The sequence below is a fragment of the Cebus imitator genome, unplaced genomic scaffold (genome assembly GCF_001604975.1).
Source record: "Cebus imitator isolate Cc_AM_T3 unplaced genomic scaffold, Cebus_imitator-1.0 Scaffold370, whole genome shotgun sequence".
Taxonomy (NCBI): domain Eukaryota; kingdom Metazoa; phylum Chordata; class Mammalia; order Primates; family Cebidae; genus Cebus; species Cebus imitator.
The window spans coordinates 973,637-989,012 of record NW_016107685.1 but is presented as its reverse complement, the minus strand read 5'-3'; the positions used below and the strand labels follow the sequence as shown (position 1 = coordinate 989,012).

At 48.3% G+C, this 15,376-nt stretch overlaps 1 protein-coding gene across 1 annotated transcript in view; it reads left to right on the top strand.

The window, feature by feature from the left end:
* The window catches only part of DNHD1 (dynein heavy chain domain 1), a 76,571-nt gene that overhangs the window by 37,282 nt on the left and 23,913 nt on the right, over positions 1-15,376 (top strand). The window contains 10 exon segments of the mRNA XM_017507225.2: positions 2,910-3,037; positions 3,139-3,337; positions 3,737-3,831; positions 4,421-4,628; positions 8,933-9,058; positions 9,386-9,483; positions 9,604-12,487; positions 12,688-12,865; positions 13,035-13,227; positions 13,469-13,757. Of these exon segments, the coding sequence (XP_017362714.1) occupies positions 2,910-3,037; positions 3,139-3,337; positions 3,737-3,831; positions 4,421-4,628; positions 8,933-9,058; positions 9,386-9,483; positions 9,604-12,487; positions 12,688-12,865; positions 13,035-13,227; positions 13,469-13,757 (4,398 nt within the window).

Here is a 15,376-nt window from a genome sequence, read left to right as displayed (position 1 = left end):
AGTAGAGACGGGGTTTCACCATGTTAACCAGGATGGTCTCGATCTCTTGACCTCGTGATCCACCCGCCTCGGCCTCCCAAAGTGCTGGGATTACAGGCTTGAGCCACCGCGCCCGGCCATATATGTCTTATATATGTCTTCTTTTGGAAAGCGTCTGTTCATGTCCTTCACCCACTTTTGAATGGGTTTGTTTGTTTGTTTCTTGTAAATCTGTTTTAGTTCTTTGTAGATTCTGGATATTAGCCCTTTGTCAGATGGGTAGATTGCAAAAATTTTTTCCCATTCTGTTGGTTGCTGGTTCACTCTAATGATTGTTGCCTTTGCTGTACAGAAGCTCTGGGGTTTCTTTGCATTGGGTTAGAACATGTTCTTTTAGCTCAGAGAAGTTTGTTATTGCCCACCTTCTGAAGCCTGTTTCTATCAATTCATCAGACTCATTCTCCATCCAGCCTTGTTCCTTTCCTGGTATAGAGTTGTGATCACTTGGAGGAGGAGAGGTGTTCTGGTTTTTGGCATTTTCATCCTTTTTGGGCTGGTTTCTTCCCATCTTTGTGGATTTATCTACCTGTGGTCTTTGTAGTTGGTGACTTTTGGATGGGGTCTCTGAGTGGATGTCCTTTTTGTTGATGTTGAAGTTATTTCTTTCTGTTTTTTAGTTTCCCTTCTAACTGTCAGGCTCCTCTGCTGTAGCCTGCTAGATGTCCACTCCAGACCCTGCTTGCCTGGGGATCACCTGTGGGGGCTACAGAACAGTAATGATTGTTGACAGTTTCTTCTGTTATCTTCGTCCCAGAAGGGTACCTGCCAGATGTCAGCCTGACGTCTCCTTTATAAGGTATCTTTTTGGATATACAGGGGTCAGGGAGCTGCTTGAGGAGACAGTCTCCCTTATAGGAGCTCAAGTGCTGAGCTGGGAGCCCTGTTGTTCTGTTCAGAGCTACTGGGCAGGTACCTTTAAGTCTGCTGCAGCAGAACTCATAAACACGTTTTTCCCCGGGTGCTCTGTCCTGGGAAGGTGGGGCTTTATTTATAAGTTCCTGACATGCTGCTGCCTTTTTTCAGAGATGCCCTGCCCAACAAGGTGGTAGTCTAGCCACAGTCTACCAGCAGAGGCATTACTGAGTTGCTGTGGGGTCTGCCCAGCTGCTGTGTGAACTTCCTGTTAGAACTACCGCGGTAATGGTGGTCTGCCTCAGTAATGGTGGACTGCCTCAGTAAAGGCAGATTGCCTTGCCTCAGTAATGGCAGACTGCCTCAGTAATGGCAGATTACCTGGGTAGTGGCGGATTGCCTTGGTAATGGCTGAAGCCATTCCCCCCACTGAGCTGGACTGTCCTGGGTCCAGCAGCGCTTGCTACGAAACTCTCAATCCTGAGATTTTCAGATTGCTGGTCTTTTGGGGGGTGGGACTTGCTGAGCCAGATCACCTGGCTCCCTGTTTCAGCCCCCTTTATTTCAGTTGAATGTTGAAATGGCCGCCCGGATTTGTGTGAATTTTTATGCGGACACCTGCAGCGCCAGCTGAAACAGCCGTGCTGGAAACTCGTGGTGCTTTTTAGCCCCAGAATCTCCTTGTCTGTGGTCAGGAAAAACTCATTTGGAAATGCAGTGATCACTCACTCTCTGTGTTCTTCTTCCTGGGAACTGCACGCCAGAGCTGTTCCTATTTAGCCAACTTGGATCTCTCCTTGCTATCAAAGATTATATGAGACTCTAGCCTTATCTTTTGTGTTTAAACAGAGAAAGACTGGAAGAGTTTAGATTTCCTGTCATTTGACTTTTTGTCAGATCAGAGCTTTGATAGCCTAGTGATTCCAGCTTTTTAATATTCTGAGATCTCCACAATGGATGATGTGCACACATGTGTAAGATGCACGAGTCCCAGCATTTAGGTGTGGCTTTATCACTTTTTGTCCCACTCAAGAAAGTAAACTGGAGTTCAAGTTGATGAGATGTCTGTTGTCTTTTAAGGGAATTGCAAACCTCGGCACTATAATTATTAATTATAAATTACTTTTGACACATATCTCACAACTGACTGTAAGTAATTGATTAAGAACTAATGTAGTACCCTGTGAGATGAAGGGGTGGAGGATAATTGCCAGAGGCAAACACAACAGGTCCCCTATGTGGGCCAAATATTTTTTCATATTCATCTTGCTGAAATTTCTCTTGGGCTGACAGTTCATTCATTCATTCATTCATTCATTCAACACATATTTGTTGAGAGCCTATGATGTATAGTAGGCTTGAGGTACACTAGTGAACAAATGACAAAACCTTTCCTTAATGAACCCAAACTTCTAGTTGGGAGAGAAAGACAATAAACAATGATGCATAACCAAACTCTGTAGTGTATAGAAAAGAGATAAGTGATAGAGAAAAAAATAGAACAGAGTAAGAGGGGTTGGGAATGCCAGGGAGCGTAGCTAGGAATTTTTAACTGGATAAACTGCATAGGCCTCATTAAGAAGGTGGTGTTTGAACAAGGACTTGAAGTTGGTGAGGGCATGAGCCATGTGATTCTCTGAAGGAGGAGTGTTCCAGAAAGAATAAACTGCAAGTCAAAGGCCCTTAGCAGGAGGAAGCATGCCTGGTGCATCTCAGCAATAGTAAAGAGTCCAATGTGACGAGAATGGAGTGAGATGGAAACTAATAAAAGAGGACCTCTTCCCTTTCACTGCCATCTCATTTTCCCAGGTGGTCTTTCCTTGGAGTAACTGTTCCTTGGATTAACCCTACCTCTATTGTTGAGCCGAACAATTTGGAACTCCACTTCCCCCACCCCAACCATCACTTTCTAGATGCTACCTTCTGTCATTATGAGCTCATGACTGATCATTCTGCCACCCCCCCAACACGCACACACACTGCAAGTAGCCCAGGTCTCAATCAGCCCTCCCTCACAGGGGATGAGACTCCTCTGCCCTTGCCAATCTGTGGGACACGTCCTATTGTGCAGCAGCAGCGCATCTGGCACCTGTACCGAGTCATCTCTGAAAACATCAGCGAGTGGAAGTGCATGGCTTTTGGCAAGGTGCTGACACCATTCCTTGGAGCTCTTGCCTGGGAGTGGACGACTACAGTGGTGGGGGTGGGGAAGAGTCTCAAGCTGACAGTCAGCCCTTTTCCCTGCAGTTCAGCCTAGCTATGGCCCAGGAGAAGACAGAGGGCTGGCTGACGGAGGCAGCGCGCATGAGCTCAACCCTGGGGCTGCACAGCCCGGTGCTGCAGCACTGCATGCGCATGCTGGGGGAGTTTCGCAGCTGCCTGCCCCTGCTGGCCAAGCTGGGCAGCCTCCACTCACAGAGCCTCAACTGCCAAGGTCTCCTGCGAGGTATGTTTGATTAATGTCAGAGGAGGGGGAAAGGGAAATATATAGGGGTTAGAGTGATGCAGCAACTCAGTTTCCTGCTGCTCCTGCTGGAAACACCTTTCCTCCCCACATTTCTCCCTGCCTTTCTCACATATTTCAATCTCTTTTCCCCAATGGGGACAAAACTTTTTTACCTGCCTCACTGCATCCTCTCTGCTGATGGTGGCTGGGCTTAGGCTGGGGCCTTAGCTCTGGGCTCTGAGTTGTGCTCTAGATCTTGGGTTCTAAGCTGTTGGCTCTGTGTTGTGCTCTGAGATCTGCTATCTGGGGTGTGAGCTGAGCTGGGTTCTGGGATATGGGATATGGGCTGGACTCTGCCACATACTGGATGTTGCTCTGACTTGTTTTCTCTACCTTCAGCTCTCGGGCTGGGCAGTCACCAAACTATAGAACTCCTAACGCTGGGCAAGCTGCTTACTTATCCACTGCTGGAGTTTGCAGATCGAATCAACCAGGTGGGGCCCACAGTTAGAAAGCGAGGAAGAGGGTCCAAACCCAGGACCTGTAATAAAGCCAGTCAAGGCCCAGCAGCCCCTTGAGACATGAGGGTGGCGGGTGTTTGGCATGTGAATGAATGGGGGGTTGAGATTGCTAACCTGCCTGAAGGGCAGGAACAATTGATTTAAGTATCCAGATGGGGATCTCATGGGTGGTTCCAGACTCCCTGTGACTGAGAGTATATCCCCAATGGGAGAAGGAAGTAGATGGCAGCCCCAAACTTGTGGGTACACAGAATGACAGGTACCCCCCCGAACACTTATCTTGTCCCCAGAGAGCACGAGCTAATTGAGGTATTTGCTCAGCTGGAGCCTTGCAAAAGCGGGTGGGGGTTCCAAAGCAGTGACCCTGTGGCAAGGTAGTTAGATGCTGCTGTTGGCCTATGTTTGAAGCCTGATGGTCCTCCTCCCCCTTTGTCTCTGAGAACTCCACTCTCCTGGGCCCTGGCCCTTGAGTTCTGCCTTAGATCCAATCCCCAGGTCCCAGCTCCAAGCCTATCCCTTAAGCAGTTACCCACTCCTGGTTCCTGAGACCCAGCTCTTCCAGGTCTGGCAAAGTGAAAACGAACGAATTCATGCCCAAGAGACTATACGGTGGCTGCAGCAGTACTGGGAAGCACGCCAGCTGCGCCTGCTCAACTTCATCCTGCACGTACCCTATGAGCCCCCAGCCTCGGAGCGCTCCAAGAGGCAGATGCTCCGCAGCCCCCAGTGGGAGGTAGTGAGCAAAGACAGTGGCACCTTCATCCTCTCAGGTGAGACGCAGTCCTTGTGGCCCAGTGAAAGCCTGCTGCTGAGGGCCATTTCCATCCACCATATCCATCAAGCCCTGCCAGATCTGGTTCTCTAGCCAGGGTCCATCCTTACAAGATAGCCTGAAACATTAGTCTGTTTTGAGACATTGTCTTCCATGTGGCCCCCTACTGTCTTAATGTCCTTGGGAGCCCCTTCCCCTCACCATCTCTGCCCAATGCCTGGGTCCTTCAGCAAAGGTCCACCCCTTTCGGGGTACAGTCAGAAATTCCTCATGGTCAGTTATCTCCACCTTTCAATGCTCTGTCCTCTAGATTGCACCCTGCTGTCTGATTTTATGCTTCACTCATTCATTAATTCATTTCTTTATTATTTCCCTAATCAAACCTGCATCCTCTGTGCTAAATACGGGAGACCATGAGACTTACAGACAGCATCCCTGTCCCTCAGAAACTCCTGAGTCCAGTCAGAGATAGACCATAGTATAGGGATAAACACGATAGAGTACCTTACTGAGGGCAGTAGAATCTCAGAGAGAGGACCATCTCAAAGAACCAGAGAGAGAATCAGAGAAGTCTTCTTTAGGCAGAGGCCTTGTGCTGACTTTTTGAAGGAGTAAGAGTTTGCCAAACTTGCCAGGTGAGGAGGGCAGACCAGACAAAAGGGACAGCATATACACAAGCATCCAAGGTGATATAGCTGGGGTATTGCCAATAGAGGAGCAATTTTCTTATTCAACACAATTGAGACCCAGTTGGTAAATCCAAAATACTAATGATGCATACATACTTTAGCTTAAAATATATACACGTACATTTATTTACTAATCTTTTAACCTAATGACAAGAGTTTTTGTTTGATTTGAGAGTTCCTCACTGCCTTTCTTGCATTAGTGCATTGTCTACCATTTCTACTTTCACTTTCTGTAAAGTTGGGCAGCAACAGAAAGACACTTTTAAAGTACCTGTGAAGGGAAGGGCCTTAGCTGCAGGACCCAGACACTGTGTGGAGAGAGAAAGGTGAGAAGAGGACTTCCAAGGAGATTAAGACAGTATGGGAGTTATATAGAAGACACTGTCTCAGAGTCCAGAGCTTTTCTAGGTTTTTATTATAAGTTCCCAATTTATAAAAATTGACTTGCTTATACCTAATAGCATATTTTTAATCACTTTGACTTTACTGAGGCTTTCTGTGGTTTCCATAGAAACAGCAAATTTTTTCCCACCAATATATAAGTGGTTGTTACAGTATTAGATTCAACTCTTTACTTAAAATCATAACAACTCACATAAATAGATTTGCAAACACATTTTAACTCTTAGTGAGCACACAATTTACCTAGTGGAAACAATATGTTTGGGTGTTCTAAAGAGTAGCTTGAAATCTGTGAGTTTCAATTCAGTTAGGGCTTTAGTCAGTATATTTGATGGTAACAATGGGGAGCATGCACTAAAAGAGCTTCTGTTTCTCTATGGCTGGATCCCAAAGAATAGTGGAGGAAGGGATGGTGCAGATGGAACTGGAGAGGGTTAGATCATGCAAAGTCTTATGGGCCACATTAAGAATTTACTCAGGCTGGGCACAGTGGCTCACACCTACAATCCCAGCACTTTGGAAAGCCAAGCCAGGTGGATCATGAGGCCAGGAGTTCGAGACCAGCCTGACCAACATGGTGAAACCCCATCTGTACTAAAAATACAAAAATTAGCTGGGTGTGGCGGCACACACCTTTAATCCCAGCTACTCAGGAGGCTGAGGCAGAAAAATTGCTTGAACCTGGGAGGTGGAAGTTGTGGTGAGCCAAGATCATGCCACTGCACGCCAGCCTGGGCAACAGAGGGACACTCCAACNAAAAAAAAAAAAAAAAAAAAAAAAAAAAAGAATGTACTCAGTAACATGAAAACAACAGAGAATCACTGCATGCTTTTTTGTGGGGTAGTAACATCATCATAGTTTAACAACATTCTGGTTTCAATATGGAGAATGGATTGAAGGGAGACAAAGGAATGCAATTGAAAGATCAGTTAAGGGACAATTGGTATAATCCAAGTGAAAAATAGTAGTGGTCTAGACTAGGAAAGTAGCAATGGGGAAAGAAAAGTGGATGTACTAAAACTATGTAGGACTCAACTAGGCAAGATGTGTAATTGGTTCAACTTCTGCAGGGAGGAGAATGTAGGTCCTTTCCATTCTAATATAGATGTTCCTTATTACCCAAATTCTTTATCCTTATCACCTCTTTATGCCCAGTATTTGGCTAGTGATGCCTTTTCCAGCCATTTGCAGCACATTGATAAATGGTACCCAGCCTCCTTTTTCACATCTCCCTTACCAAGGACTCATAAGTTTTGGTGTTGACTGACACCAAGGCTGGATGTCTGCAGTTAACATCTGCACCAAGATTGAAAGGAGATTCTCTTCCCACTTTTGTCCTGAGCACATTTTATGCGAATCCATTTGCCCATTTCTGACCCTGGTTCCACACTTTGCCAATCTGCTCCTACTTGATCTCTGCCACTTTTCTGCCTCATCCTTAGATTTCTCTGCTACTAAAAGCAATAAATAAAAATTCATAGTACAGAGTAAAGGCTCTGGATAGTCTGGGCCTTGGGCTATCTGCGAGCATACATTCAGATGCCAGCCTGGGTACTACAAGTCTTTACTTGAGCTCACAGCCCCTCCTCCACCTTTGCACCTTTTCACTTCCCCCTTCTCTCTCTCAAGCTAGCATTTGCATCAAACACTTGTATGGCCGAGGTTTTCCCCTATGGGTTCTCTCCTTTCTCTGCACTAGGCTTTCTTCTCCTGTTAACTCAGGGCATGTTAACCAAGGACCACATCTTTGTAGTGGCCACACACCATGAAGCTGGTGACTTCATTTGCCCAAACAATCACAAATGATGGACTTCTTATGTATTTAATTCTCGCCTCAGGAAGACAGGTTGTTACAGGGCTGGGCACACCTACAAATCATTAATCTCCCTTTTAGATTCTTAACCAAATGAGAACAAGGATATATATGAAAATGAAAGTATAACATTGGAACCATCACCCCCAAGGAAGTTTGTGCTTTTTATATATCATGTTGGAAGAAACAGCTTGGATCTAGGTCAAGTGAGACTTCATGCCACGTCATCAAAAGCTTCCCCAAATTAGTTGAGAGCTTGAGGTCTATGTAGATACGCAGAGGGAAGCTGAAGTACACTTACACAGGTAGCTGTGTGGAGGCCTGTGGCCACCTCATATCCCATAGAACATAAAAGATGGGTGTCTTTGCCTCCTCACATGGGGAGGAGTAAGTAAAGGAGATATAGGGGCTAAAAGCATTAGTCCAGTGCTGTTTTCTCTAGACAGTGGAGTAAAAGTTTTGTCACTCTGAGGGAAGGATAATGAGTTTTCTTCATAGCAGGGGTGTTTGGAGAGTCCTACATCTGTCTGAATAAACTTTGCTTGATTCTCCTCTCATTTTTACCCGTTAGTGTTCCCACCTCATTTCCAGCCCTAGTCTCACCATGCACTTGTGGCATAATGGGATGACTCTTTAAGCAGCACCAGGGAGCCAAGTGCTAACGCTATGAGAGAAAGTTTGTTCTCAGCTTCTCTACTAGGACCCCTTTTATGCCAGAATGGACATTCTTGCTATAGAAATATTATGTAGGGACCTGGAGCCAATGAGCCCTCTTCCCAGGCTAGAGGCTCTAGTTCTTAGAAAGAACTTCGATGGCGTTAGGTGGATACTCATAACAGCTAACCAGGGAAATCAGCTGGCCTGGAATCTGCCCACAGTGCCTTGGGAAAGGAGGAGTTTCTTCTCTTACTGTTTTGAGACCCCAGTGCTTTAGTGGTTCTACATATTGACTGATGCAATCCTTAAAGACAGAAAGGGCAATCGGGCTCAGTGGCTCACACCTGTAATCCCAGCAGACTGAGAGGCCAAGGTGGGTGGATCACTTGAGGTCAGGAGTTTGAGGGCAGCCTGGCCAACATGGTGAAACACCATCTTTACTAAACATACAAAAAATTAGCCAGGCGTGGTGGCAAACACCTGTAATCTCAGCTAATCAGGAGGTTGAGGCAGTTGAATTGCATGAACCTGGGAAGTGTAGTGCAGTGAGCCAAGATCGTGCCATTGCACTCCAGGCTGGGCCACAAAGCGAGACTTTGTCTCAAAGAAAAGAAAAGAAAGAAAGGGCATCAAGGTCTCTGTAACTGTCTCTCCTGGAAGGTCACCCTGGTCTGCTCTTCCCTGCCCCAGCCTCTGCCCTTGCTCCATCTGACTGCCAGCTCAAGCTTTTTCTGTCTTAGATTACAACAACCTGAAGGATTCCATCCAGGAAAGTCTTCAGGTGTTGCTCAAGATCCTGGCCATCCAAAAGTCAGGAGACTTAAACAAAATAGCTTTGGAGTGGGTGGCCATCATGCATGACCTGGGTAAGTGCCGGCCTCTAGCTGGGCTGATGGGTGAGACCTGAGGCAGGATGTCCCAGAGGGATGGGTGTGAGAGGTGGAGGTTGGGTGGGAGAAGATATGAAGAACAGAGTGAGGACTTCCTTCAGGGCTGTTTCTTGGAATAAAGGGATCAGGTTTTTATTCACAGAGAAAGTTTTTTCCCCCTCAGGCAAGGTCCCTGAGTCCTGCTGGGCAGAGTATTTTGCTTGGGCTAGTTGGGTACTTGAGAGATCAGGAGTAGGGTGGACTCCCTTGCAGAAGGTAGAACCCTAGTGTTTCCCACCAGCATTTCTCTGGCTGCTTACACAGGTGCCCTGCTGGAGGTGTGGGTGACTTTCCAGCAGAAGTGGATTTTTCTGAATAAAGTTCTGCATGAGATGAAGATTCAGTTTCCTAGTGCTGACCTGGTAGGGAAGGGGGTTGAGGCAGAGAGGGCAAGAAGGGTTCCTGAATAGCAGGGCTTGGGGTGGGAAAGGGGAGCTGCCACTTCATACTGGCCCTCACTTTTATCCTCTCCCTCACCACAGAGCTCTCGTTTCAAGGCCATGGATGATCAGTATCGGACCCTGATGTGCATCTCTGTAGCTGACCCCATGGTTCTGTCACTTGTAGTACCCAATGCCAAGAGGAGCCCTTACTTCCAAGGCCAGCAGCTGCAACAACTGCTGCAAGCAGGATCGGTGGAGCTGGAGGGCATCATCATGACTCTGGAGAGCGTGCTCTATGGGGTGTGTGCTCACTTCCCCCGCCTCTTCTTCCTTAGTGACAGTGAGCTGGTAGCCCTGCTGGCTGCCCGACTGGAATCCTGCGAAGCCCAGCGATGGGTACGACGCTGCTTTCCTCATGTGCATGCTTTGAGCTTCAAGTCTCACCCAACTGGTGAGAAAAACAGGGATGACTGGGAGTCAAGCCCAAACACACAGACTCAGGTGGAGGCACTTGCAGTGCTAGGGGTGGGTGGGGAGGAGGTGAAGCTGCAGAGTCCCCTTCCTCTGTATCCAGACCTCCCTAAGTGGCTGGCCTCTCTGGAGAAGTGTCTGCGCTTGGCACTGGTGCACATGTTGCAGGGCTGTGTAGCTGCTCACCTCACTCAAGGCCCATCTCTAGCTGAGGCCCTCAAGCAGCTGCCTAAGCAAAACCAGTTGTACCTGCAACTGCATGTCCAGCACTGGATCGATTTAGTCCAGGCCTTCCCATGGCAGTGTGTACTGGTGGCGGAGGAGGTGGTATGGCGGGCCGAGATGGAGGAAGCTCTGCTTGAGTGGGGTACGCTGGCCATGGTCTCCATGCATATGCGCAAGCTTGAGGTACTGGTGAATTTTTTGCGGGCCCAGAGGGCTTCCCAAGGTAAGCAGCCCCTGCCTTCTGTCCGCCAGACCAGCCTGCTCAGTGCCCTGCTGGTCATGGCAGTGACCCACCGGGATATAGCACAGCTGCTGGAACAGCACAAGGTCAGTGACCTCACAGACTTCCACTGGGTCCGCCAACTCAAATATCACTTGGGTTCACCTCACATAATCCCCAAAAGCCCCATACAGAGTCTTAAGATGACTGCATCTGCTGAACCCTCTCAGTCACCAGCAGCATGCTGGATAGACGTGCTAGGCAGGTCCTTCCTGTACAATTATGAGTACCTGGGACCTAGACTTGGGCCTCTACCCAGCCTGCTGCCCGAACGGCCAGCCCTGGTATTACTATTGGCCTTAGAGGAGGTGGCCTGTGGGACCCTACTGGGTCCTAAAGGTGTGGGCAAGAGAGCTATAGTGAATAGCCTGGCACAGGCCCTGGGCCGCCAGCTGGTCATACTGCCCTGCTCACCTCAGATAGAGACCCAGTGCCTGAGCAACTATCTGAATGGTGCCCTGCAGGGTGGTGCCTGGCTGCTGTTGGAGGCAGTTCATCAGCTGCCCCCAGGCTTGCTCTCTGCCCTGGGCCAGCGCCTGGCTGAACTGCACCACTTGTATGCCCCACTGTACCAGGAGGCTTCCCGAAACACAAGCACCATAGACCCCACCCAGCCCCCGCTCCTTGGCAGTGGCTTCTTTGAAAAACATCACGTATCTATGTGCCTTGGCTATGGCTGTCTCCTGGAACTGCGTGCCCTGAGCTCTGCTGTGCCTGCCAACCTGCGCCTGCTGTTGCGGCCTGTGGCATTGGCATTGCCCGATCTGCGGCAAGTGGCAGAGCTGACCCTGCTGGGTGCAGGGATGCGGGATGCTTTCCGGATGGCTACCCGCCTATCCAAATTCTTCTCCCTAGAGCGTGAGCTGGTGTCTGGGCCCCTGCCCTGCCGCCTGCCACTGCTCAAGCAGATACTGAAAGACACAATACAGACACTAAATGTGACCAAGGAGGAACCAGAGTCTCATCAGCCTCGCAGCCTAGCTGCCATTGAGGAGGCTGCCCTACTGCATGCCCTACTGCGCTCACCGCTGTTTAGCATTCTCAATGGGCTCCACCTGCACAACCTCCGAGGGCTGCTATGTATGCTTTTCCCTAGCGCCAGCCTAGTGCTGGCAGAACCTATGACTCACAAGCTGATGAAGCCACTGGTGGTGGAGGAACTGCAGCAGGTAGGTCTGCATCCCAGCCCTGACATTTTGGGGTCTCTGGAACAGTTGAGCCAGGCCCTGAGCCAGGCCTCAGGCATTCTGCTCCTGGGCCCTGCAGGCAGCGGCAAGACCACTTGTTGGCACAGCTTATTTAAGATCCAGAATCGGCTGGCAGCTGTGGAGGAGACCTCAACCCAAGGCTGCCAGCCTGTGGAAATTACTCATCTGTACCCCAGTGGCCTCAACCCCCAGGAGTTTCTGGGATGGCTAGAGGGCACCTGCTGGCATCATGGCATCTTCCCCAAGGTACTTCGTGCAGCCACTCAGTGTAAAAACATGGGCCAAAAGAGGCAGACAGATAAATCAATGGCGATCCAGCACTGGATAATATGTGATGGGGCCTCCAGTGCTGCTTGGCTAGACTCCATCACTTGCCTCTTGAGTGAGCGTCCCCAGCTTAGTCTCCCCAATGGACAGCAGATAGAACGACCCCCGAGCACCTTTCTCTTGATGGAGGTGACAGATGCAACAGGCATGTCCCCCACAGTGGTAGGCTGTTGTGCCCTAGTCTGGTGTGGTGGAGAGCAGACTTGGCAGTGTATACTTAGTGCCCTGATGGCATCCCTTCCCTCTGAGTACCGCCTGCAGCACCAGACAGTCACTGAGCTCAACCACCTGGCTGAAGTTCTAGTGCCTGCAACATTCCGATTTCTCACTGGCCAAGGTGTCAGCTCTCTGCTGCAGGTACACGGGCAGCAAGCTGTTTGCCCAGGTGTGGCAGAAGTTACCAGCATGGCACGCATTTTGCATAGTCTGCTTGACCTCCACCTGCATCTAGAGGAGAAGGCCCCTGGCACAGGTGGGAAGATGGAAGGGCTGGTTTGAGAGAGAAGGGGACTTACGGGTAGCTGGGGTATATAGCTGGCGCCTGGGGCATGTGTTCTTTGGTGGATCTGGGCCAGGAGTGAGAAGTAATAGAGTCATCCTTTATTCTTTCTTTCTTTCACCTTCTACCTTTTTCTACTGGGGCTTCTATCATGGCCATGGCGACCTTTGCAGAGGACCTCAGCTGTAGTGATCCTGTGGCCCAAAGCTTCAGGTCTTCAAAAAGAATCTTTCTAAACCAGTCCCAAGATGACAGTGATGATGTACCAAATAAGAGCAGGGAACACTTGCTGGCTGTCAGCAGTTTTCTTTTTGCCTTGATCTGGGGCTTTGGAGCCCACCTTCCCTCCAGGTACCTATAGGGATGGGGGATGGGAGATACAGAGGGCTGAGATGGACTGGCCCATGGAAGTAAAAAAACCCACATGACATCACTGTCAGGGTATGGTGGAGTGTGAGTGTGTCATAAATGGAAGTGTTGTACCCATCTGACGCTTTTGCCTGTGTGTCCATCTGAGCAGGTTCTGGCCTGTCTTTGATACCTTCATAAGGGATTCTATTAGTCGCCTCTCCAACTACCCTGAGCCGCCACCCTCAGCCTTGGTGTTTGATCTACATGTAAGCCCTGAAGATGGAACACTGGTCCCCTTCACTGGCCAATACCTGAGCAGCCACATCAAAGGAACTCTGGGCACCTTTCACCCTTCTATCCAGGTGTGAGGACAATAAGGCAAGATCTAGGGTTAGAACTTCAGTACTTATCTTAGGGATAATCCATGTTTGAAGATCAGCTGAGGCCCGCCTGTTCCCTTTCTTCGATATGGTTTCACAATCACAAGAATACATGAAATGTTCTCCAAGCACAGCTCTAAGACAAGTCCCCTAGACCTTTACTTTCAGCTAGATTGCTGTCTTATACTGGAGGTGCTCAGTAAGTCCCACTTCTGTCCTGCAGAGTGAACGGCTCTTGTATGTGGTGGACCTGCTTCTGTCAGGTGGACGGCCAGTGCTGCTGGCTGGAGAGGCAGCAACAGGGAAGTCAGCCTTTGTGGAAGTGCTAGTGGAGCCATACCACCCTTACATATACAGCCCCATCCACCCTGCCTTCAGTTCTACCCACCTCCGTCTCCTGCTGAGCAGAGGAATCCAGGGCCAAAATCAAGCCAGCCCACAGCCTGGGCAGCACCAGGATTCTAAAGCCTCCCTCCTCTTCTTGCTGGAGGATCTGCACCTGGCCACTTCTGGTAAGGAGCTGGGAGGAGGGAAGGAAGGAGCTACTATCATCTCTTGAGACTATAAAATCCCTAGCAACATTCATTGACTCTCAAATATACGTCTATAGATCTAGTGTTCTGTTCTTAATATCTTCTCATTCTGCCTATGCTCCCTGAATAATCCCATCCACTCTCATGGCCTCATCTCTGCTTTGACTGCTAAATCTCTGTCTCCAACCTTGCTTCTCTTCTAAGCACCAGATCTGTCTATCCAGCTGTCTACATCTCCACCTTGTTGTCCTGTTGGTACCTCAAACCCAACCCTGGGCTCATCATTCCCCCTGGCCAAAATCTGCTCCTGTGTATCCTCTTAGTTTCACCATCCAACCAGTCCTGTAAACCAGAGATCTTGTTGACATCTCTTTCTCCTTCACCAATATCTAGTCATTGTGTCTTTCAATCCTACTTCCTACATATTTCTTGAATATTTTCACTTCCATGGTTCAGATGATCATTACTTGGAACTCTGACAAATGCTCTTACAAAGCTTTCTATGATGAGGCTTTCTTCTGTGGCCTTTTACATTCTGCTTAATTGGACTCAACAAGTCAGGCTTCCTCTAGACGCGGTGTTGCTGTCCTCTCGGCCTTCTCTATGTGGCTAAATCCTACTTATTCTTTCTAAATTACCTAAAGCAGTAACTTCTCCAGGAACCCTTAGCCCTAGGCTAGGTTAGCTATCCATCCTGTGCTCTGTACATGACTTGTGATAACCATGATTTCATGATTGTATGCTTGTCTGTCCCTTTTGTCACTTGGAGATTTATGAGAACAGAGAACAGAAATTTGTCTCATTCATTTTGATATACCCAACAGGAAGTAAGTGCTCAATAAAAGTTTGTAGAAGACAGCCAGGCGCGGAGGCTCACGCCTGTAATCCCAGCACATTGGGAGGCTGAGGCATGTGGATCACCTGAGGTCAGGAATTCAAGACCAGCCTGGCCAACATGGTGAAACCCTGCCTCTACTAAAAATACAAAAATTAGCTGGGCATGGTGGTGTGTGCCCCAGCTACTCAGGAGGCTGAGGCAGCAGAATGGCTTGAACCTGGGAGGTGGAGGTTGTAGTGAGCGAAGATCACACAACCTTACTCCAGCTTGAGCAACAAAGTGAGACTTCATCTAAAAAAAAAAAAAAAAGTTTGTAGAAGACCAGATAGAAAAAATTGTGATGAAAGTTTGGGAGACTGAAGTGTAAAGTTCCTAAAGTGGTATGTCTTCCATATATAGAAGATGGTAGCTTCTAAATATGGTCATGGGATTGGGTTGAAGTGAATTATACGTAGAGGTTGTTGGAAGTCAAGGAAGTCAATGGGCTAAAGCATTGGGTACGTTATCCAGTTAAACAGCAAAGTCCCTTATGAGATGTAGAAAACTTGAACCAGATGTATTAGTACTTAATAATAGCCAGAACAAATTATTGAATATCTACTATGTGCTACATGCTTTATGTATGTCATCTTCAGTGCTCATAAAAGCCAAGTAAGATGGAGAATTTTGACAATTAAAGATGAAGAAACAGAGACAGAGATTTTATAACTTGCCCAAGATACAACCAATATTAAAATTCAAGTCTATTTGGCTCTGAAAT